Genomic DNA, 23775 nt, shown 5'->3' on the forward strand with positions numbered 1-23775 from the left:
TCTATTTTCTCCGTGAAATGAGAGTTGTGGTCAAGTATTGAATGTATGAGGGCAAGTAGGAGGTGGTGCTGGGGTAGGAGGTTAGAGAAGAGTGGGGAGGGTTGTAAAAAATGGTTGCAGAAGGCAGGTGAGTGGATTGATCAAAAATATGGAATAAAATTACTAGGCAATACTGAAGTCTCACTTGGGGTCTGTGATCATGAATTTTACAATAGGCCCAACTTGCCCAATTATGTGACTTTTTCCAGTAGCCATGGAGAACATAAATTATCAGTTTTACTCAAGACCAAGGTTTTGCCACTCTAATGACTCAAGGAGACTAACAGTAGCTCAGGCTAGAAACCTGACACCACCATTGATTTCTCCCTCAGTCACAGTGCGTCATCAAAATTAATAGTTAACACACAATATCAATTGTGCTTACTGTACTCTAGAAAATGTGGTAAACATGCTGTGTATATTAACTAATTTCATCCTGACACTTCCTATAAGTACCATTATTATCATCATTTTGTAGACACACACACTGAGTGAGGCGCAGAAAAATTACGGATTTGCCTGTATCCATCCTGCATGTTCGATCCCTGGGTTGGGAAGATCCTCTGGAGAAAGCATTGGCAACCCACTGCAGTATTCTTGCCTGGAAAATTCCATGGACAGAAGCCTGGTGGGCCAAAGTCCATAGGATTACAAAGAGTCTGACACAACTGAAATGACTTAGCATGCACGCATGCAACTAAAAAGTGGGAGAGCCAGGCTTCCAACCAGGCATTCTAGCACCAGGGGTTAGTTCTTAGGTAGACTATTCTGCACTGTTTCAACTTCCCAACTATCATATATATACATATACATATATATGTATGTATGTATGTATATATCAGAGAAGGCGATGGCATCCCACTCCAGTACTCTTGCCTGGAAAATCCCATGGATGGAAAAGCCTGGTAGGCTACAGTCCATGGGGTCGCAAAGAGTCGGACACGACTGAGCGACCTCACTTTCACTTTTCATTTTCATGCATTGGAGAAGGAAATGGCAACCCACTCCAGTGATCTTGCCTGGAGAATCCCAGGGACGGGGGAGCCTGGGGGGCTGTCGTCTATGGGGTCGCGCAGAGTCAGACACGACTGAGGCGACTTAGCAACAACAGCAGCAGCAGCAGCATGTATATATATATATGTATAGGCCACATCACAGGGCATGGGGGAATCTTAATTCTCTGACCAGGGAAGCACTAAGCACTGGACAACCAGCAAATTGCTCCAACTATCTTTCTGATCGCTCCACTTTTCATCCTGTCCACAACCCCTTAGTCCATGCCACATCAGAGCTCATGCAGCCTTAAACTCCTTTTCCAGCTTCTATGCTTGCCACTGAAGCTCATTCTCCATGGAGCTGCCAGAGTTATCTTTCAAACTAGCAATCAGCTCCAGTGCTTCTCCCAGACTGAAACTCTCCGGTGGCTCCCATCATTCTTAGCATACACTCCACAAATACTCACTATGACTTACAGGATCCTGGGTGATCTGATGCTGTCCTAACCTTCCAACTGGATTAACTGTCATTGTTTGTCCTAAATCACCATAGTGACTTCTTTTAAGTGCTTCATATACATCTCATTCTTTTCCTCAGCAGGGCCTTTGCACATCCTGCTACAACAATCTAGAATGTTCTTCCCATGGATAGTTGCTTCTCATCCTTAAACTCACAGCCTACATGACACTACCCCCAGAGAGATCCCCTCTGGCCATTGCAAGTCTCCTCCCATGGCACACACATTAAAAAAAGGAAAAAAAAAAAAGATCTCTATTGCTGCAGCTTACTTTATTCTCAGAGGTTTTCACTACTTATTGTTTGTTTTCTTGTTTTTCTCACAACCTCCTCCCCAACTAGAATGTAATAGAATGTAAACTTCATGAGGGTGGGGACCAAGCACATTTTAGTCACCATTGTGTACCAGTTTCCTACCATAGTGATCAACAGAGAGTATGTACCCCATGAATATTTGGCAAGAGAATGAATTAAATAATTGGAGGTATCTGAGTAGTAATGTCACTCAGGAAGCTGAACATTCAGGTTGAGGAGCCGAACAGAGATTTGCCACAGAAATATAAATGCTGAGGCAGAGAATTCCTTGGTGACTCTGCACTCCACTGCCAGGGACTCAGGTTGGATCCTTGATCAGGGAACTAAGATCCCTGAAAGCCTCCTGGTGCCCCCTAAAAAGCAAACAAACAAACAAACAAAAAACCTTTGAGACCACAGAGATAGTACTGTAGTGGGCTTCCTGGGAATGGGTGAGATTACTTAAGGGGTGAGGAGAGAATGAAAACACAAGAACATCTATCAATGAGACTGAAGAAACTGTAATATTTAAAGATGGACTGGAAAATTCTGGAAGAAAATATTTTTCAAAATGAAAATTTTTGTTACAATTAGTTAGTTAAGTCGCTCAGTCGTGTCCGACTCTTTGCGACCCCAGGGACTGCAGCCCACCAGGCTCCTCTGTCCATGGGATTCTCCAGGCAAGAATACTGGAGTGGGTTGCCATTTCCTTCTCCAGGGGATCTTCCCGACCCAGGGATTGAACCCAGGTCTCCCATATTAAAGGCAGACGCTTTAACCTTATGTTACATGTAATCTCTAATTTGTTGTTACTTAGTTGCTAAGTTGTTTCTGACTTTTTTGAGACCCCATGGACTGTAGGCTGCCAGGCTCCTCTGTCCATGGCATTTCCTAGGCAAGAATACTAGAGTGGGTTGCCATTCCCTCTTCCAGGGGATCTTCCTGACCCAGGGATCGAACCCGTGTCTCCTGCATCTCCTGTATTGGCATGTGGATTCTTGACTACTGAGCCACCAGGGATGCCCAATTTCTAATTTATAATATATAATTACAAATATTGATTTACTGCAGCTAATAAAGCTGATAGAGTTCCTTATTCTCTGTTATTTTTTCATGTATACATTTAGTTTTTGTTTTTTTTAAACCACTTGGCTAGTGAGATCTCAGTTCTCCTGACCAGGGATTTAACTTATGCCCCCTAAAGTGGGAGCCCAGAGTCTTAACCACTGGACCACCAGGGAAGCCCCTTTAGCTTTTTAAATTTTAATAAAGTTATGAAAATATCAAAGGCTTTTGAGAACCATGGTTGAACAAAGTTAGTTTTCAGTTTGAAAAAAAAAGAATGAGTGAACCATCCAAGCAATTTGAGAATGAACAAATGCTCTTATAGTTAAGTGAATCCGTATTTTCGTTTGTACCTCTGGGTTTCATGTCAGGAAACCCTTTTGGTCGACCTTCAAAATATATCCAGAATCAGACAACTTCTCACCACTACCACCAGCAGCTGTCCCCAGCACCCAACGCCTTATGACAGTAGCTTTCACTAGGTCTCCCTGCTCTCAGCCTTGCCCCCATGAAAGAAAAATATTGCCTGCCTTATTATCAAACAAAAGATGCTGTGATCATCAAGGTGTCAGCCACTGCCACCGTGCAAGGGTGAGACTGGAGGGAGCCCCCAAATGTGCACCCTGGGGGACTCAGGATGGGAAAGAATGGGGTACCAGCCCTGGATAGTTAAGGTGCATGGTAAAAGAAGGATTTCAATGAGTCCAGACTCTTGTATCTTCCCATACAAAGAAAAAGCACTAGATTCATTAACTTGAGATGTCTGGTTTTCTTTTAACTAACAGTAATCTTGTGATTACTGAAACTGAAGCTCCAATACTTGGGCCACCTGATACAAAGAGCCGACTCATTGGAAAAAAGACTCTGAGGCTGGGAAAGATTGAGGGCAAGAGGAGAAGGGGGTGACAGAAGATGGGATGGTTGGATGGCATCACCAACTCAATGGGCATGAGTTTGAGCAAGTTCCAGGAGATAGTGAAGGACAGGGAAGCCTGGTGTGCTGCAGTCCATGGGGTTGCAAAGTCGGAGGAACATGACTTAGGGACTGAACAACAACAACAAATCTTGTGATGTTCCAACTACCTGGGTTTTTGTTGCAAAAACTACTATGTATCCTGGCTCCTCCCTTACCTCTTTGGAGCAGTTCCTCAGAGCGATGTGAGAGGCTTAAGTCCTCAAAAATTCCACCAAATAAACAAAATTCTCAACTTTTAGGTTGTTCTTTTTTTTTCAGTTGACACTCCCTACACTGTCTGCTGCATACAGCAGCAATGTAATCCTGTTCTGGGGTAAGACAAATGTGTCCTTCCTCTGGTCAAAGCCCTCCAGAGGCTTTTGATTTTAATCCCTGGTGGCTCAGTTATAAAACTTTCGCCTGCTAATGCAGGAGACGCAGGAGACTTGGGTTCAATCCCTGGTTCAGGAAGATCCCTGGAGAAGAAAATGGCAACCCACTCCAGTATTCTTGCCTGGAGAATCCCATGGACAGAGGAGCTTGGCGGGTTACAGTCCATGGGGTCGCAAGAGTCAGGCATGACTGAGCGACTAAACAAAAAGGTGAAGGGGAGCAGAAATGGGCACATCCAAGTCAAAATATGCCTCTTTGCCATGAGGATTATTTTGAGATGATTACCAAGAAACAGCAGGGGGCTTCCCAAGTGGCTCAGTGGTAATGAATCCGCCTGCCAATGCAGGAGACATGGGTTCACTCCCTAGGCTGGAAAGATCCTACTTGCCTAGGAGCAGCTGAACTCCTGTGCCACAACTATTGAGACTGTGTTCGAGAGCCCAGGAGCTGCAACTACTGAGCCCATGTGTCGCAACTACTGAAGCCTGAGAGCCTTAAAGCCTATGCTCCCCAACGAGGGAAGCAGTGAGAAGTCTGCACACTGCAACTAGAGAGTAGCCCCTGCTCCCACAACTAAAGACTAAGCCCAAGCAGCAAAGACCCAGCATAGCCAAAAATAAAATAAATAAATTTGAAGAAACAGCAGACACAGGAAAAGTTTTGAAAATCATGGAGAAGTTACCCTTTTGTAAGAGACATTTACATTTACAAGGAAAATCTCCATTTGTAAATGTCTTTCTCCCTATACAGAAGAAACAGAAGGATAATCTTATCTTTAGAAACTCTTATCAATGGGGAGTGGAATACTTGCGATTTGCATCACAATCATATTCTTGTTTACTGTACTTGGCTTGATAGTCTTAGGTAACTGGTTCCTACAACATCTGTTTTAGCTGATGAGGTATTTAAAATGGTGGCTTGAGTGGAAGGGGGAGGGCCAAGATTGGGGTAGAGGATAAAAGGGACAAACCATTGGGTTAGCCAAAAAGTTACTTTAAAAACCCAAACAAACCCATTTTTCAGTTTAAAAACTCCAACGAACATTTGGGCCAACCCAATATTGTGCACAAAATAAGCTACATACAACATTGTAAAGCAACTATACAAATTACTGTTGGGGCCAGTGTGAGGAAAGCAGGAGAGACTCCATCTTGAAGCCTGTCATCAATCTTAAAGACAGGATGTAAACGGGGCCTGAACCCGCCCAAGAGTGAGGAAACCATTGCTAATGAAAACCAGGTCTCCTGGCATCCCTCCCTACAGATGGCAGTTGAGGTCATGCTGCCCCTGTTAGATTAACCATGGAGACATCTCCTCTTAATGTATAGTCATTGTTGTACGTGATTGAGTTTTACAACAAAGAAGTTGCTAACATGTAACCAGTCACATAGAGGGGTGTGGGGGCAGGGGTTATAAAACTGGGCCTCTCAGAAACATCAGGGTCCTTGTTGGGAACTGATTCCCCTTGGACCAGCTGGCGTAATAAACTATACTCCACTGTCTTGAGTGTCCTCCAAGGTGTGTTTTGCGACTCCAGATTCCACAATACTACAAGAATATACTGTGCAACACAAAAAATATAGCCAATATTTTATAATAACTATAAATGGAGTATAACCTTTAAAACTTGTGAATCACTATATTGTACATCTGTAACATATAATATTGTACATCGACTATACTCAATTAAAAAATGATATAAAATGATGGCTTGAGTCATTTCCTGAATTACTCAGCTTTCCTGGTTATCACCCATGTATATGGGAGGTATGCATGTTATTAAACTTCTGTTTCTTTTTCTTCTATTAATGTCTTTTTATTACAGTGGGAGGCGGGGACATCTCAGCCAAGAACCTTGAAGAGTAGAGGGAAAATTATTTTTCCTCCCCAACAAAGGCAAATTCTCTACCAATGGCCTACAAAACCCTCCATGATCTGGCCTTCGGCTTGTGCTCTGCTATTTTTGTGTTCGTTCACTCAGTTTCATCCATACTGGTCCCTTTGCTCTTCTTAGAAGGAGGCAGGTATGCTTCAGTCTTTTTGGCACAGTCTTCCCCCAGATGGCTTATTCCCTCCTTTATCTTTACTTCAATGGCACATTCTTGGTTGAAGCCAACTCAGATCCACCCTTTTAATTTTGTACCCTTTCATTCCTGTACTCCTGACACCCTTTCCCTGCTTACTCTGTTCTATTTCTTTAGAAGAGGTGGCAAGAATACACAGAACTATACAAAAAAGATCTTAACGACCTGAATAACCACAATGAACTAGATCCCACACGCTGCAACTAAAGATCCTGTGTGCGGCAACTAAGACCCAGTGAAGCCAAATAAGCAAATAAAAATAAAGATGAAAAGAATATATGGGTGTTCCCAGTACCATTTGTGAAAAGACTATCTTTTCCCTGTATAAATTGCCTTTGCACCTTTGTTGAAAATCAACTCTATATATATATATATATATATATATATATAACATATATATATAATATTTATTATATTTTTATAGTCTCTCTATTCAAGAACATTTCATGCAAAGATGGGCAAAATAAAGGACAGAAATGGTATGGACCTAACAGAAGCAGAAGACATCAAGAAGAGGTGGCAAGAATACACAGAACTGTACAGAAAAGATCTTAATAACCCAGATAACCACGATGGTGTGATAACTCACCTAGAGCCAGACATCCTGGAGTGCTAAGTCAGCACTTAGCCTTAGTCAGTGGGCCTTAGGATGCATCACTACAAACAAAGCTAGTGGAGGTGATGGGATTCCAGCAGAGCTATTTCAAATTCTAAAAGATGATGCTGTGAAAGTGCTGCAGTCAATATGCCAGCAAATTTGGAAAACTCAGCAGTGGCCACAGGACTGGAAAAGGTCAGTTTTCATTCCAATCCCAAAGAAAGGCAAGGCCAAAGAATTTGTTTCATAGCACCTTTCATTTTCAAACACACATTATGTATTTGATTTATTGTTTATTGTCTAGCCCTCCTCACTAAAATATTAGCTTTAGGTGGTCAGGGACTATTGTCTTTTTGTTCACTGATGAATTCTCAACACTCAAAGCAGGCTGACACACAGTAAGCACTGAATAAATATTTGCTAAATGAATGAGCAGATGGATGTTCCTCATGACAAGATTATAAAAGTATCTACCCATTTTTCTTCTAGTACTTCAGTGGTTCTACATTGTACATTTAAACCTTGGAGCTGGAATTTATTTTGGAGTAAAAAATGTGGTCTTCCCTGGTGGCTCAGATGGTAAGGAATCCACCTGCAATGCAGGAGACTCAGGTTCAATCTCTGGGTTGGGAGGATCCCCTGGAGAAGGGAATGACAACTCACTCCAGTATTCTTGCTTGGAGAAATCCATGGACAGAGGAGCCTGGCAGGCTACAGTCCATGGGCTTGCAAAAGAGTTGGACACGACTGACTAACACTGTCTTTCAAAAAGTGTGGCATGAATCTATTGCAGGAAGGGGAACCACTTACTTCAAGGGCCCAAGTGGGGTCTCTTGTTTATCACTCAGGAATTGTCTGAGGAGACACAGATGCTGACAAAACAAGAAATTTTCTTGGGAAGGGGTGCCTGGGAGGAGAGCAGGAGGGTAAGGGAGCCCAGGAGAACTTCTCTGTCACATGGCTTGCAGTCTTGGGTTTTATGGTGATGGGATTAGTTTCTGGGTTGTCTCTGGCCAATCATTCTGACACAGGTCCTTCCTGGTGGTGAATGCATCCCTTAACCAAGATGAATTTCAGCAAGAAGGATCCTGGAAGGTTGGTAGGACTTACAGACTGGTGTCTCCTTTTGACCTTTCCTGAATTCTTGCGGTTGCTGGTGGCTTGTCAGTTCTATGTTCCCTACCAGGACCTCCTGTAGTAAAACAACTCATACAAATGGTTACTGTGGTGTCTGGCCAGGGTGGGGGATTTAGGTCAGTGGTTCTCCTAACAAATCCAGATTTCTTTCTCCCTTCCAAAGGCTCTCTAATTGCCTTGACACAAGTTATTGAAAATGCAATCATCTTTCCAGCCCCCACCATTTTGAGATATTTCTTATGGTTTGCTTCAGTTCCTTTTTAAGGGGGTATGAAAGGTGAAAGCATTAGTTGCTCAGTTGTGTCCAGCTCTTGGCAGTAGCCCACCAGGCTCCTCTGACCATGGAGTTTTCTAGGCAAGAATACTGGAATGGGTTGCCTTTTCTTTCTCCAGGGGATCTTCCTGACCCAGGGATCAAACCAGGGTCTCTTGTATTGCAGGCAGATTCTTTACTGTTTGAGCCACAAGGGAAGCTCAAATATGAAGCCTGTTTAAAAGTCATCATCTCCTCCACTGTAGAGAAAGATACAGTAGAATTCTATCTTCACTCATCCTTCCAGTTACCCTGTATCAGAGCTGTACACTGGTTACAAAGTTTTTTTCCTTGCTTGTTGTAGCAAAGTAGGCTATCTTCTGAAAAGTGTCTTGGAAAGCCTCCCAATCTTTAATCACATACAATTCTTCTCTCCCTTCCTCCTTGTTTCATGCCAGATAACAGACATTTTTAGAACAAGTGGCAAGATATCTTTCTGTAATTTGGAAAACAGGCATAACTGGCTGCAGAGTGACCTCACATTTGCTCTTTCTGTAAAAATGCAAGGCTGACAGGAGAGCTTTCCTTTAACTAACTCATCACAAAGTGACCCTTAGCTTGATGACTGAAGGTTATTTCTTAACCATTTAATGGTTTTAAGTTTTTAAAACTATGGAGTGTTTTTGTTTTATTGTTGTTTGTTCAGTGAAAAAAAAGTGAGCCCTTTTCAGGTGAATTGGGATTTGAGACAAGGCCATCAGTATTCATTAAATACTTATTATACACCCATCTTATACTAAGTACCACGGAGGATAAAAAAAGCTTGTAGTTCATTCATGTGTGTGTGCTAAGTCACTTCAGTACGACTTTTTGCGACCCTATGGACTATAGCCTGCCAGGCTCCTCTGTCCATGAGATTCTCCAGGCAAGAATACTGGAATGGGTTGCCATGCCCTCCTCCAGAGGATCTTCCCTACCGAGGGATCAAACCCATGTCTTTTACATCTTCTGCATTGGCAGGTGGGTTCTTTATCACTAGTACCACCTGGGAAGCCCTGTAATTCATTCAGTCAATATTTATTTAGCACTGATTATATTCCAGGGATACATAGGGGCAAATTTAATATCACTTGACTCAGACCATCAATCACTGAGATGACATCTGGAGAGAAACAAATGGGGCAAAGGAAAAACCAGAGTTAAGAAAACTATAACTACATGTAATAATAATCCAAAGGAGTAAACAGGAAGAAAGAAGTAAAGAGAAAAATCTAGAAGATCCAGGAGAGGGAAGGATGGGATTCAGAGATTCATTTGGGGCAGTGTGAGACTTGCTTACTGGACTGTCTGTGGACCAGAGTTGCTAACTCTCAGCCTGCCCACATCCCTTCTCTCTTGGAACTACATCAGCAACACCCTGCTTCCTGCCCCTCCCTTCCCCAGCACAGCCATGGTGATCTCTTTAGATGAAATCTGATTACCTCCACTTCTGATCAAATCAGTACACCCTCTGCCTCCCTCTCCACCTACTTGCTTTGTCCTCTCTGTCTCACCTCTAGATTCTAAGCTACAGCCATAATGATCCTGTCTTACAGATTCTTCAACTAGACATCCCCCACCACACCTTCCTCTCTCTTGTGGTCCTTTGAAGTGCTGTCTACCCTAGTCTAGAGCACAACACTCCCTACCCCCATCCCCATATTCCTGAGCACCAACCACAAAACCTGCGTGATCTGTTCCCATCTTGAGACCCAAGGGGACAAAGCCATCTATGGTAGAGTCAGCCCTGTTTTGCCCTAGACTGGAAGAGGCCCTGTCATCCTCTGTCTGGATCTGAGACAGAGAAAGAGTGCTTGCTGGCCTCAGGGGGAGGGATTTCTCCTAATTCTCCCTGGAGGTGCAAACTCTGCTTCCTGAGCCATACATTTAAGTGGTTTATGCCAACCTGGCCAGTTCCCAACTATTGGCAGAGACAATAGTATATATAACTTATTCTGAACACAAGTAGACGTGACTTTTGCTTTTCTTGTTATCATTTGGCTGAGAAAACAAAAAAATAAGAACAAATATTCTTATGCTACTGAGCAGTATTCCCTCCATTAATGTTAATAACTCAGAGCTGGTTCCAAAGTACCCTGGGGGTTTTTACCTATGACCTGAGTTGAGCATCATTTACTACCACCTCCCCGGCATAAATCATAATTCACCATGGCAGACAGACCAACTGTAACTGTGTAGAAGAAAAATAACAACTGTTCACAAAATAAACTGGTAACATTTTAGCCTATTTCCTTCCAGTGTCTTTCTCTCCACATGTATTTTTTAATACTTAATACTGTGCGATTGGGGGACTTCTCTTTTCCCCATTATAGTCTCTTCTTTGGTGGTCTCATTCATTCTGATGAATTTTATTACTATTTCTAAAGCAACAAATTTAGCCCTGATCTTAACTCTGAGCATCAGATTTCTCCATCCCCACCCACATCCCCAAACTTGCTCCTTTGCAGCTGTTTTAGTAAATGGCCACCCCTTACTAATACCAGATATTTACTCATCCATAATGACTTATCCTGTTTTTCAAATTATACCTCAATGCTTTTCCATCTGATTCATGAGCAAATCCTGTCCATGCTGCTTGCCATATACACCTGCCACAACCTTAATTCAAGGCACTGTCTTCTCTTTCCTGGTCCATTTGCACAGCCCCATTGTTGTCCCTGTTTCCACACCTACCCCCTGCAATCTTGTAGTGGGTTTGAATGTTCTGCCTGCCTTGGCTCCCTCATATAATGCCCCTTAAATTCTGGTCACCCTGGATCCCTTTTTGTCCCTTGAAACATGCAAGGTCTTTCACTCCACTTTGTGCTTCTTTTTCTGAAAAGCTTCTGATCCTCCCCTGCCCTCCAGCTTACCCATGGAGGGTTTCTTTTCTTCTTCAGATCTGACCTCCAAAGTCACTTCTTCAGGTAGACCTTCCCTGAGGGTTAGATCGAATTTGGTCTCTCAAATATTGTCTATCAAAGCACCGAGTTTACTTTCTCCCTAGCAGTAATCACAGCGTGCAATTAATTTGTTAATTGTATTTAAATTTCTTCTTCAGTTTTTAAAGAAATTAGCAAATCAGAAATGTTTGTGATCCCCTCCACGAGTAGGATTGACAGGTAAAAATGAAAACTCCAGTTAAATTTGCATTTCAGATAAACGGCTAATAAGTACATCATATTGAGAGCTATTATACTGAAAAAAGTATTTGGTATCCGAAATTCAAACCTGACGGTGTTTTCTGTATTTTCACCTGCTAAATCTGGCAGCATTACCAATGAAGCGCGTTGACCTCGTCTTGCTTATTCTGGGTTGTACCCTCACGGCCAAGCCCAGAGCCTGCCTGCAATTTAGTAGGTGCTCAGTAATTGTTTTATAAAACGGGTTATCTCCCCGCTGTTTACTACAGGTTTTTTCCCCCACTTGACATTTATCAGAATTTTCCCCATTCACCAAAAATTCTTGTTAAAGGCATTTCGGGGAAATATATTTTATTATCTAAACTCCTTTGTTTTTCCTTTCTGCAAAACTGGCATAGTTCTACCCTAGTCATGTTGTTTCGAGAATTAAATGAGTTAATGGTTGTAAAGTTTAGCACCTTGCCGGGACCACTAGAACATGCAAAAAATTTGAATTCTTTATTATATTCAGTCTGTGAACCATTTTAGCAGAAAGCAAAAACGCGGGTTTGTGGAGCACCGGTGGGGGCTGGGAAAACGGTTAGAAACTGGGGCCGGCCGAAGAGACAAGGGCCCGGGAAAAGGGGAGGAGCGAAGAGTGATTAACAGCGGGAACAGCCAGTGAGGATACTGGGAACCTCTCCCCCTCCCTACACGTTTCAAATTCTAAGCCCCGCCTCCATCCGGGTCCTTGAGCCTCGTTCCCGGGCCGTATAAAGTTTGCTGTCTCCTTTGTTCGCCCTCGTTGCGCAGTATTGCGAGCGCCTCACAGCTTCCGTTCTCAGGGTCGGCTGCCCTCCCGCGTGCCGAGCTGCTTGGAAGCCGCTGTTGGCGAGCTCGTAGGAGCTTGAGACCGTCGTTCACCTCTCCAGTACGTGAGTCCTTTTCGTTACTGTGTATCTTGCTTCCATTCTTGCCACGTTACAATTTGGGATTATCTCCGTGGAGATGAAGGTGGCGGACGCCATTTTAAGAACCCGGAGGTGCCGACCTATTTAGGCAAAGCTGGGAGTGTCGACGGGAAACCGACGGCGGTGGGGGGCGGGGGGCGCTTCGTAGTGTGCCTCCCCGGAAAGTTTGGCTGTTTCTCCTGCAGGGGTGGGGGTGGCGGAGGTTACACCGGAGCGGGACGAGGAGGGACCGCGCCTCCTCCGCCGGTATCTGCGTGGGGATGGCCCTGGCCTCGGGCGGGCACGTGCACTTTTGCGCGGGGTCCTTGTTCATTGGCGGGCCTTGGAGAGGAAGCCCTTTGAATTTTCTGAAGCGCGGCTGGTGGCAAAAGTTACTCCCTGACCCGGGGAGGTTGTTCTGGGCGCAATCCAAGTGTCGCCATTTTGTATTTTCCACGCGGTTTTTAATGACGGGTTTTAATTGGGTTCCACTGCAGCCTTTGAGTGCTGGGTTACAGGGCGCGCTTCCACATTCCGTTATTTCGTATGAGATAATATTAATGCTTTTAAAAAGTCGGTAATGTGAGCGGGGCAGGGGCTGCTGTGGAGAGTCATAACTTGGTTAAAACTTTAAATTGCTGCTTAGATTTACTAGGAAATCGTAATGAAAGGAGCTAGACTTCTTGGATTGGTCAGAGGGACCTGCGTTTGGTCTGTGACCTTGACTGAGTAGGTTTTTAAAAATCAGTAGGATAATTGGGATGGGATAATTGAATTTTTTAAGGCTTCCCTGGTGGCTCAGCGGTGAAGAATCTGCCTGCAACCCGGGGTTTGATCCCTGGGTTGGGAAGATCCCCTGGAGAAGGGAATGGCTACCCACTCCAGTATACCTGCCTGGAAAATCCCGTGGACAGAGAAGCCGGGCGGGATGCAGTCCATGGGGTTGTGAGAGTCGGACACGACTTAACAACTAAACAACAACAATTTAATTTTTAAAATGCAGTAAATCTAGTGTTTAAAGTAAAATGCGCTTTTTGAAGTGTTGTATTTACTTAAGACTGCCAAAGTGGATTAAAGATAGAGGAATTACAAGTTGGCTTTATAAACCAGTTTATTAAACTGCCGTCACTAAACTAATTACACAGGTTTTCTGGTGAGGCTTAAGAATTGCTTTCCGTGTATTATGTTAATGATTTTAGTAAACAAAAAATAAGCCCTGATACATAACATTGGGTAAACTTGAACTTTTCTTTAGGGAGGGTAACTCTTTTTTTTCCCAACAGATTTTAACCAGGGGGGAAAAATGGTTGAGGCAGATCGCCCAGGAAAGCTCTTTATCGGTGGCCTCAATACAGAAACCAATGAGAAAGCCCTTGAAGCAGTATTTGGCAAATATGGACGAATAGTGGAAGGTGAGTTATCTGAAAATGTATGCAGGGTTATTATAATTAAAAAGGTGAGCTGTGATGACTTCGATTGCATTGATCACATGAAATGATAATGTGCTTTGTCCTCTAAGAAGTTCTGAGCTTGCTTTCTTTTTTACAGATTAATTTTTGTTTTTCGTTTTCAAGTAGAGTAACACTTTTTCCTCCTGAAAACTACTTTTTAGTTCTCTTGATGAAAGATCGTGAAACCAACAAATCTAGAGGATTTGCTTTTGTCACCTTTGAAAGCCCAGCAGATGCTAAGGATGCAGCCAGAGACATGAATGGAAAGGTAAAATTATCTGCAGTATACAATGTTTCCTCGTATGTAAAATAGCACATTGTTACCCAAGTCCAGTGTAGGGCTGCTCTTGAATTTGAGTATAAACCTTTCCAGGACCCTGCTACAGTGTCTTGTAATTTCAGAAGGACCTTTTGTACTCGGTGTATTCTTAACCAAAAAATCATTCAATTTTTAATGTTATGTATGATACTTTGTATTATACTTCAGCTTTTCTTTTTGGTTATTTGTCTTAATAAGTTGGTAATTGTTTCGCCTTGTTAAATTTTACCAACTTAACGTTTTAGTTCAAATAATACCTTAAAATTTTAAATGTTAAACAGAAAGGTAAAAACATTTTGAAGGACATACTAGTGTCAGTGCATAGTGGATCGGCAAGTTCTCTTTTAAATATTTCTAATTAACCATTGGTATTATTTAGTCCTTAGATGGAAAAGCCATCAAGGTAGAACAAGCCACTAAACCCTCATTTGAAAGTGGTAGACGTGGACCACCTCCGCCTCCAAGAAGCAGAGGCCCTCCCAGAGGTCTTCGAGGAGGAAGAGGAGGAAGTGGAGGAACCAGGGGACCTCCATCCCATGGAGGGCACATGGGTAATGACTTAAGTTTAATTTAGGCTTGGTATATAAATTAAGAACTGTAACACAGTGTGTACTTTGGTTAATAAATCTTTATTTTAAAGGCCTTAGCTTTTGAAATTGAGAACATTTTATTCATCTACCAAAGTGATTTCCTTAAGGGAAACATAGAAGGCGTACTCAGTTAAATTAACAATGCCTTGACATAATTAACAATAAGCTATTCTTCATCCAGATGAACTCATTCTATAGGGGAAAACACTTATAGAAAAATCTTGATAGGTATTGTTGGTATTTGGGGGATTTTTTGAAGTAACTTGAACCCTCAGTAGAACCTTTCAGTTCTACTTTTCTGATCTATACTAACTCATGTCTCTATGTAGACTAACATGTCTCACAGTCTCTCTGTAGACTAACAACTAAAGATTTCCCCAACTAAACAGAAATGGTCTTGTTCTTGATCAAGCAAAACTTTTGTAGCTTTTTCATGTATTAACATGATATTTTTTTTGTTCTAATGTAGATGATGGTGGCTATTCCATGAATTTTAACATGAGTTCTTCCAGGGGACCACTTCCGGTAAAAAGAGGACCACCACCACGAAGTGGGGGTCCTCCTCCTAAAAGATCTGCCCCTTCAGGACCAGTTCGAAGCAGCAGTGGAATGGGAGGAAGAGGTAAATGTTCTGTATATGACAGTCTATCCTACCATCATAACACAAGGATTGAGGTGAATCCTAAAAATGATATTTAAATTGTACCTAGATCACTTGGAGTCATGAAGTTAAATGCAGAGCATTGAAAATAATTTTGGTGTAATTAAGAAATGTTAGAGAATTTCCTCATATACATCCATATTGTCATATTTGTTTGAATCACTGCTTTTCATTGCTTCAATGCAAATATACATTTTTACTTTGCTCAGGGTGTATTTTTAAAATTGATTTTTCCTTAAGCTCCTGTATCACGTGGAAGAGATAGTTACGGAGGTCCACCTCGAAGGGAACCCTTGCCCTCTCGTAGAGATGTTTATTTGTCCCCAAGAGATGATGGATATTCTACTAAAGACAGGTAACAGAAAAGTATGGTAGCTTTTGTCTCTTAATACTTCAGATTGAGGAGAGCTCATCAAAAGTATGAACCAAGTTACTTTTGTTTCTGTAGCTATTCAAGCAGAGATTACCCAAGTTCTCGTGATACAAGAGATTATGCACCACCACCAAGAGATTATACTTACCGTGATTATGGTCATTCCAGTTCACGTGATGACTATCCATCAAGAGGCTATAGGTATGTGACTTTGCTCTTGCTGCCATGGCTTGATGTAAAAAAATTTTTTAGCTGTAAAAACTATTGTTTTGGGGCTTACACATATTTCTCTTTAATATAGTGATAGAGATGGCTATGGTCGTGATCGTGACTATTCAGATCATCCAAGTGGAGGTTCCTACAGAGATTCATATGAGAGTTATGGTAAGATTTTGGTTGAGGGTCTCCGACTATCACCAGCTTGAGTTTTTAGGTTCATGAGCCAGTTTATTAGGCTGTTGTGGTGCTTGCTTTTAAAGGGATGTTTGCTTGCTTTTAAGGGGGTAATTTATTCAGCTGGGCTTTTCCTAGTCTTGTGAGGGGCTTTTGTTTTTTCTAAGTTTTTTTTGAGGCTGTTGGCTTGCTTTGGAGGGGATTTTGCTTGCTTAAATTGGCAGCCTTATGTGTTTTCCCCCAACAGTGAAAATACAATTTAAAAACTTTATTAACAAGATCAAATGTTTACCATTGCAATATGAAGGAAAGTCTACAGTTCAAAATTGCAACTTATCACTGGAAAGTTGGCTGAGTGTCTACTATAAAATAACAAGCTGTCTGGAATATCCTCTTGAAATACACACCGTCTTCAGTCTTTTCAAACAAACATTAAAACCCACCCATTTCCGTGTCTCAGCAGATGAGCAAATCCCTGTTAATGGCCAGCAATGGCAGAGTTTAAAATCTCCCAGTTAAGACAGTAAACGTTTAATACAAGAATTCTGTAAATTCAGATTTAAATGTTGTATATATACAATTTATAGTGTTGCCATATTACCTGACCATTGACCCTGCAGGTAACTCACGTAGTGCTCCACCTACACGAGGGCCCCCGCCATCTTATGGTGGAAGCAGTCGCTATGATGATTACAGCAGCTCACGTGACGGATATGGTGGAAGTCGAGACAGTTACTCAAGCAGCCGAAGTGATCTCTACTCAAGTGGTCGTGATCGGGTTGGCAGACAAGAAAGAGGGCTTCCCCCTTCTATGGAAAGGGGGTACCCTCCTCCACGAGATTCCTACAGCAGTTCAAGCCGCGGAGCACCAAGAGGTGGTGGCCGTGGAGGAAGCCGATCTGATAGAGGGGGAGGCAGAAGCAGATATTAAAAACAAACAACTTTGGACCAAAATCCCTGTTCAAAGAAACAAACAAAAGTGGAACCTGTTCTATCATAACTACCCAAGGACTACTAAAAGGAAAGATTGTGTTACTTTTTTTAAATTTCCTGTTAAGTTCCCCTTCCATAATTTTTATGTTCTTGTGAGGAAAGAAAGTAAAACATGTTTAATCTTTGATTTTATGACATTGCTTTCAACAAGCAAATGGAATGTTAAGTGTGTTTAAGACTTGACATGTGTACTAGTGGTGTAATCTTCCAAGTAAAAGTGTCCCTAAAGGCCACTTCCTATAGGATTTTCCCCAGTAAATGATGAGGCAAGCAGTTTATCGTACACAAAATATCTAGTCATCTAAAATGGAGAGATGAATCCTCCTGCCTATATAAACAAGCTAGCTATTAGAGGGTGGTCGGGGTATGCTACTCTTAGGATTTCAGAGTGTCTTCAAGCTGAAATCTCAAATGTTCTCAGTATGAAAAACCTGAGATCAGATGCATATATGTAAAAAAGTGCTATTCGCCCAGTAAACCCAGAAAAAAGCAAATGGATAATGCTGGCCATATTTTGCCTTTCTGACATTTCCTTGGGAATCTACAAGAACCTCCCCTTTCCCCCTCCCCAATAAGACCATTTAAGTGTGTGTTAAGCAACTACAGAATACTAAATAAAAAGTTTGGCCAAAACCAACCATGAAGCTGCAAACGATGCTTGCTCTTACTGTTTCAAATTTTTGCAACTCTGTAGTGTCTCACTTTTAAGGAACAGCTTGATTGCAAAGGAGAAAATAGATAAGCAATGAAGTTATCTCCAACTTCTCAAAGGCTTATGACTTCTAAAAAGTGAATCTATCAGCATTCCACATCAGATTTAAAGCATCAAATGCCTGTGAAACAGCAAAGATGGTAAGCAAAGCAAACTAGTTTTTCCGTCTAAGTCGAAATTGAACACTTACCTTCCTCATAGTACAGTGAAACATACTGTACCTCATGGCAATGGAAATGCTTTCTAGATTAAAAAAAAAAAAAAACTTTTGGAAAACAAAGTGTTCGATAGCATATTAGAAGTCCTCCAAATTCAACACTTGGATTTCTTTTTTTAAAGCATGTGTGACACTTAAAGGCCTTAATACAGCTGTTTACCAGTAGCGATCTGGGGCTTGGGAGGGGGTATTTTTTAAATCTTATTTTTGATGAAGACCTTTAAACATGCTTCATGTTTTAACGTTTTTCAAGTTAGTCTTTTAGTCAATATAGGAAATGGCTTAAGTTTGGGGTCCCCCTCTCTTTACCCCCAGTAAGCCATTGCAAACCTGACATTTAGTTGGATGCCTGACTTGTTTTTAGTTCTGTGAAACTACACTCTATGGAGAAAATCTATTGCAAGTGGTCTTTAAAAAGCAAAACCTGAGGCAGCATGACCCAGGTCCAGCCATGAAGTTGAAAAAGATGCTCTTGAATATAGTAAACTTGAAGACCTCCAACTAAAAATCCTTACACTGCACTTAATTCCTTCAAATTTTGTCCGTTCAACTTATGGATTTAACATGGCAGTGCACCATTGGAACAGAATGGGAATCCATAAGCCATGCAACTTAACCATTTAAGCCATTCCAGTCCATCCCAAGCCAGTGAAGCTTCCACCACTTAAGAGAAATAGTAGAACACGAAATACATTAAGCTGCAAGTCTGAACTTGCCTTTTCTTTCTGGAAAAGAGGGCAGTTATAGGCAAGTTTTGAAGAATTTCCTTAAGAGAGATAACTAGTTACCTATTTAATTTTTACAGGTTGAGAATTTTGGTCATGGTCTTGATGGTCATGGAGTGCTGATTTTTTTCACACTAGATAAAGCTGGCAACAAGAGAAATGCAATGCTAAGGTAAGTTTTGAAAGCAGTGGCTTTTATAGGTATAAATACTATGGCATTGCCATGTTGCATGCCTTGATATCGGCAAGTTATCTGTAATGGGTTAATTTTAGGATTAGCAGGGTAAATCTGTAACACCTAGTACATAAAATGGGAGTAAGGTTTTCTCAAAGATAGCTGTATTGAATGTATTTAATGTATACAGCTTGCTAGTCCTTTGTTACCAGTTGTTGGCTGGAGTGATAAAGTGTAGCGTTTTGCTATGTGAACAAACTTGTGTGAGGTTCAAACTGTTTGCTGAGCCTTTTTAAAAAGGATACTGTATCAGTTCCAATTTTGCTAAAGGGTGAACTGATAACTGATGCCACTAAATCCTTAGCTTGAGTAACAGTTCTACTGGTACAATGATAACAGGAATTCTGACGGGTTTTTTTTTTTTTTTTTGAGCTTCCTGGGTTATTTCCAGAATGAAACAATAAATATCTTGTGACCTGATAGCACCTTTTCATTTTACAGAGCTGTTGAAGCAGAAGAATTGCTGATTGTCCTTAAGGCACAACAGTTGCATAAGCAGTACTCATCAGAATTGGTTTGGTGCAGACAAGATGTTTGCCTTCCAGGGTTCCCGTGGCTCTAAGGAAGGCATCAACCCCAGTTGGTTAGCACTCTTAACTAGGGAGTGGCAGTTTCTTAAAATAAGTAATTGACAAGATGGAGAAAGGGGAGTAATTAAGGAAATGGGTAAGTGGAGGTAGTCAGGAAGTTCTTGTTCTTTTTTCAGCTTTGACTTTACTTAGCTAAAGTCGTAGAAGTGATGTGAAAGTCGCTCAGTCATGTATGTCTCTTTGTGACCCCATGGACTATACAGTCCGTGGAATTCTCCAGGCCAGAATACTGGAGTGGATAGCCTTTCCCATCTCCAGGGGATCTTCCCAACCGAGGGATCAAACCCAGGTCTCCCGCATTGCAGGCGGATTTTTGACCAGCTGAGCCACAAGGGAAGCCCAAAGTCATAGGGACAACTGCAACTTAGAACTTCCTAATTACCACTGATTGTCAGAAAGTTGGATTAGAAAACTGAAAGGCATAAGAGGTAACTTTATCCAGTAAAGTGATTTTTCAGTAGGTAAAATATTTCCTTGTGTTTATCCAAAAGTGAGATTTAGTTTTAAAACTAAATGGAAGACTAATATCTGGAAACTAAAGTAACTGGAAACATAACTGAAATGCTCGAAAGCACACTTTGAAAACTGGAGACAAAATTGGGCCGGTTGGCTTTTGCTGTTTGTTTTTTTTTTTTTTAAAGAGAATAGTTGTTTTGTAAGCTTCCTTTACCCCCTACCCTAGTTCATGTCATGCAAACAAATCGTTACAGCTTTATCATTTATTGCATTGAAGATTAGAGCCAATGGTGTAAAAGCTAATGTTCTCAAAGGAAACAGATTTGAGTTGTTGGGTTAGAAGGAACCAACTCACCTTCTGAATGTTTACCTAGTAAATATCAGTACTGTCATGTTTACCATTTGCAGTTGTGGAAAATATGCAGAAATTTAACCCTCATTTTGATAGGCTCTTCCAATCACAGATGATGAGGGTATTGACCAAATTTAAAAAGCCATTGCACTTACATAGCTGTCTTCCTCAATCATTCTGTAATTGAAATTACTTGGGTCTATGCTCCCAAGGACCTTTTGGCTCTTGAGATTTTATTTAGGTATCTTGAAGATAGTGTAGAACATAGAGACTAATCGTAGTAAAACATACTAAATTGAAGACTGTTTAATGACCAGACAGCTATTTGGCAAATAGTTTACTGACCCAGCAGACTTATTTCTGCTCCTGTTGGGAAAAGAATTGGTCTTGATTTATACTTGTAAAAGAAACAGAACAACATGTTTCCCTTGTTTAACTGGTAGTTGAATATAGTACTTAGATATAATAGATGGCTTTTCTCTTTTTGGAATGTTTTGTATTTGAACCTAATAAAACTTGATGTGCATATTTTGTGGCTCTGGGGTCTTTTTTATAATAAAGGATTTTACTTTGGCTTTTAAATAAGGATCTGCAAACATCCCCCACCCCCAAACCCTAGTTCTTAGGCACTGTTTGCCCTTGCAGCCAGTTGCCAGGGAACATGGTCACTGAAGTAGCCTATGGCTAGGCTTCTTAGGGGAGGGAGCTTCAGGTGGGCATTGAGGTAATTCAGGTGATTTTATGTAAACCTTACCCTGAAATTTGGAGCAATAACACCAAAACCCTGAAAGCTAGAATACCAAAGATTGACTGTAATGTTTCTAGTATTTCCTGCTGGCTCCTGGGAGAAACAGGTCGGTTAATTCAATTTGGCAGTGAGTCCCACTTTGAACGAAGTCCCTTGGGGATGTCATTAAATCAGCACAAGACTAGTGTGTGTGGGTTCATGTTTATTTGCACTTGATAAAACTAATTTAGTGACAGTTGTCCTTTAAGGGAAAGCAGTCAGTGGGTTGAGTACAGTACCTCACAGGCAGCAAGCACTGTTCCAAGGGGATCATTGGCTGTGGGGCCCCTGTTTGTAGTAGGGGAAGGTGAGCTTGCTAAAGCTGAGTTGGGCTAAGTTGGTACAGATTTTGTAACCCTGTGGACTGTAGCCCACCAGGCTCCTCTGTCCATGGGATTCTCTAGGGAAGAAGTGGGTTGCCATTTCCTTCTCCAGGGGATCTTCCCAGCACAGGAACTGAATCCACATGTCTCATTTGCATTGGCAGATAGATTCTTTACTAGCACCACCTGGGAAACCCATAAAGCCGAGTTGTTAAGTCGCTTCAGTCTGACTGCTACCCCATAGACGGCTGCCCACCAGGCTCCCCTGCCCCTGGGATCCTCCAGGCAAGAATACTGGAGTGGGTTGCCATTTCCTTCTCCAATGCGTGAAAGTGAAGTTGCTGAGACTCCTAGTGACCCCATGGACTGCACCATACCAGGCTCCTCTGTCCATGGGATTTTCCAGGCAAGAGTACTGGAGTGGGCTGCCGATGTCTTCTCCATAAGCTGAGTTGGAGGATTGCAATTGTGTCCCGGCTTGCCTGGTTGCTCAGTGGTTAGAGAATCTACCAGCTAATGTAAGAGACAAGGGTTCCATCCTTGGGTTGGGAAGATCCCTGGAGTAGAGAATGGCAGCCCATTCTAGTATTGCCCAGATAATTCCATGGACAGAGGAACTTGGCCAGTTACAAGTAACAGTTCATGGGGTTGCAAGTGACATAATTGAGTGACTGAACAATGTTAAAGGTCACCTTGATGTGGTTTCCTGTAATCATGCGCTTTGTAGGTTTGCCTTTGTGAAGTGAGTCAGGCCACTGCAACAGCCTTCACTTTGTGGTTCCTGTTACATGTATTTCATTTCACTCAGTCGTGTCTGCCTCTTTGCAACCCTATGGACTGCAGCATGCCAGGCTTCTCTGTCCATTAACTCCCGGAGCTTACTCAAACTCATGTCCATTGAGTCGGTGATGCCATCCAACCATCTCATCCTCTGTTGTTCCCTTCTAATACACTGTGTAGATTATATAGCCAGGTGAAAACTCATCACCAAACCCCCTCTCTGGTGGCTCAGATGGTAAGAAGCTACCTGCAATGCAAGAGACCCAGGTTCTTCCATTCCTGGGTTGAGAAGATTCCCTGGAGAAGGGCATGGCAACGCGTTCCAGTATTCTTGCCTAGAGAATCCCATGGACGGGAGCTTAGGCAGGCTCCCGTCCATGGGGTAGCAAAGAGTAGGACAGGACTGAGTGACTAACACTCATTGTGCAAATAACCTCAGGCAGTTCATGGCAGTGTGTGCATGCTCAGTTGTGTCTGACTTGGGATCCCAGGGACTGTAGCCGGCCAGGCTCATCTGTCCATGGAATTTTCCAGGCAAGAATACTGGGTTGGGTTGCCATTTCCTACTCCTGGGGGATCTTCCTGATCCAGCAATGGAACGAACCCGAGTCTCTTGCATTGGCAAGCTCATTCTTTATCATTGAGCCATCTGGGAAGCCTGAATAGCCTCAGCTCTGTACTACCAGCTGTTCCAGGAAAACTTAAATCATCCCATCAGTTTTTATTTTTTTTAAGTTAGTTTTAATTGGATAACTGCTTTGCCGTATTCTGTTGGTTTTCTGTGAAACATCAACGTGAATCAGCCATAGGTATATCTGTGTCATCCCATCAATTTCTGTTTAGTTGCAAATGTCAACCTGAAAAACATAACAAGCTCTGAACAAATTTTGAAGGGACTTCAACCTAAAGCATATCATGAGATTTGGTGAAGACATACACACTCTCAAGGTAGAGAACGTTGCTGTCACCTCACCACGTTACCTTGTGGCCCTTCCTCAACAATTCTTTCCTTCATCCCCAGACATACAGACTAATTGCTTGTTCTGGAACTTATAAATGCAAGATACGGGTCCTTGTATAAGGCTATCATTAGGCAGAATGTTTTTGAGATTCAGGCATGTGTGTATGTATGAGTACTGGATTTTTTTTTTTTTAACATACTCTTGGCTATTACAAATAAAATCCCTATGAATGGTGTTCTTATGCGAGTCTGTACATGGTTAGAGATGAAAACAGGTAAGAAATTGCTGGATATTACATAAAGCAGAAAGTTTTGTGAGAAATGGCCAGATGATTTTTCCAAAGTTGTGTTACCACTAACAGTATGAGTTCTGGTTACTCTGTACCCCATCAGTGTATCATTGTGAGTAGCATCTA

General features: G+C 42.0%; 1 protein-coding gene and 1 non-coding gene across 5 annotated transcripts; both read left to right on the forward strand.

Annotated features, from left to right (window-relative positions):
• Positions 1 to 12292: 12292 nt before the first annotated feature.
• Positions 12293 to 21036, forward strand: RBMX (RNA binding motif protein X-linked). Of its 4 annotated transcripts, XR_009598899.1 has the most exons (11): positions 12293 to 12422; positions 13725 to 13853; positions 14054 to 14160; positions 14591 to 14762; positions 15271 to 15423; positions 15703 to 15817; positions 15911 to 16036; positions 16137 to 16219; positions 16849 to 18073; positions 18956 to 19047; positions 19552 to 21036. XR_009598899.1 is itself a non-coding variant. In XM_060408207.1 (9 exons), the coding sequence occupies exons 2-9, from the start codon at positions 13745 to 13747 to the stop codon at positions 17157 to 17159; spliced, it is 1176 nt and encodes a 391-aa protein (XP_060264190.1). In that variant the 5' UTR covers positions 12293 to 12426; positions 13725 to 13744; the 3' UTR covers positions 17160 to 21036. The 4 variants fall into 4 exon arrangements, 1 of the variants encoding a protein (XP_060264190.1); XR_009598898.1 differs by having other exon boundaries at positions 12293 to 12426; positions 16849 to 19047; XR_009598897.1 differs by having other exon boundaries at positions 16849 to 19047.
• On the forward strand, positions 13902 to 13973 carry LOC114111819 (small nucleolar RNA SNORD61). Its single transcript, XR_003587559.1, has one exon. It is a non-coding gene; the product is annotated as a small nucleolar RNA SNORD61 (small nucleolar RNA).
• Positions 21037 to 23775: the final 2739 nt, after the last annotated feature.

This window comes from Ovis aries, chromosome X, assembly GCF_016772045.2.
Source record: "Ovis aries strain OAR_USU_Benz2616 breed Rambouillet chromosome X, ARS-UI_Ramb_v3.0, whole genome shotgun sequence".
Classification (NCBI taxonomy): domain Eukaryota; kingdom Metazoa; phylum Chordata; class Mammalia; order Artiodactyla; family Bovidae; genus Ovis; species Ovis aries.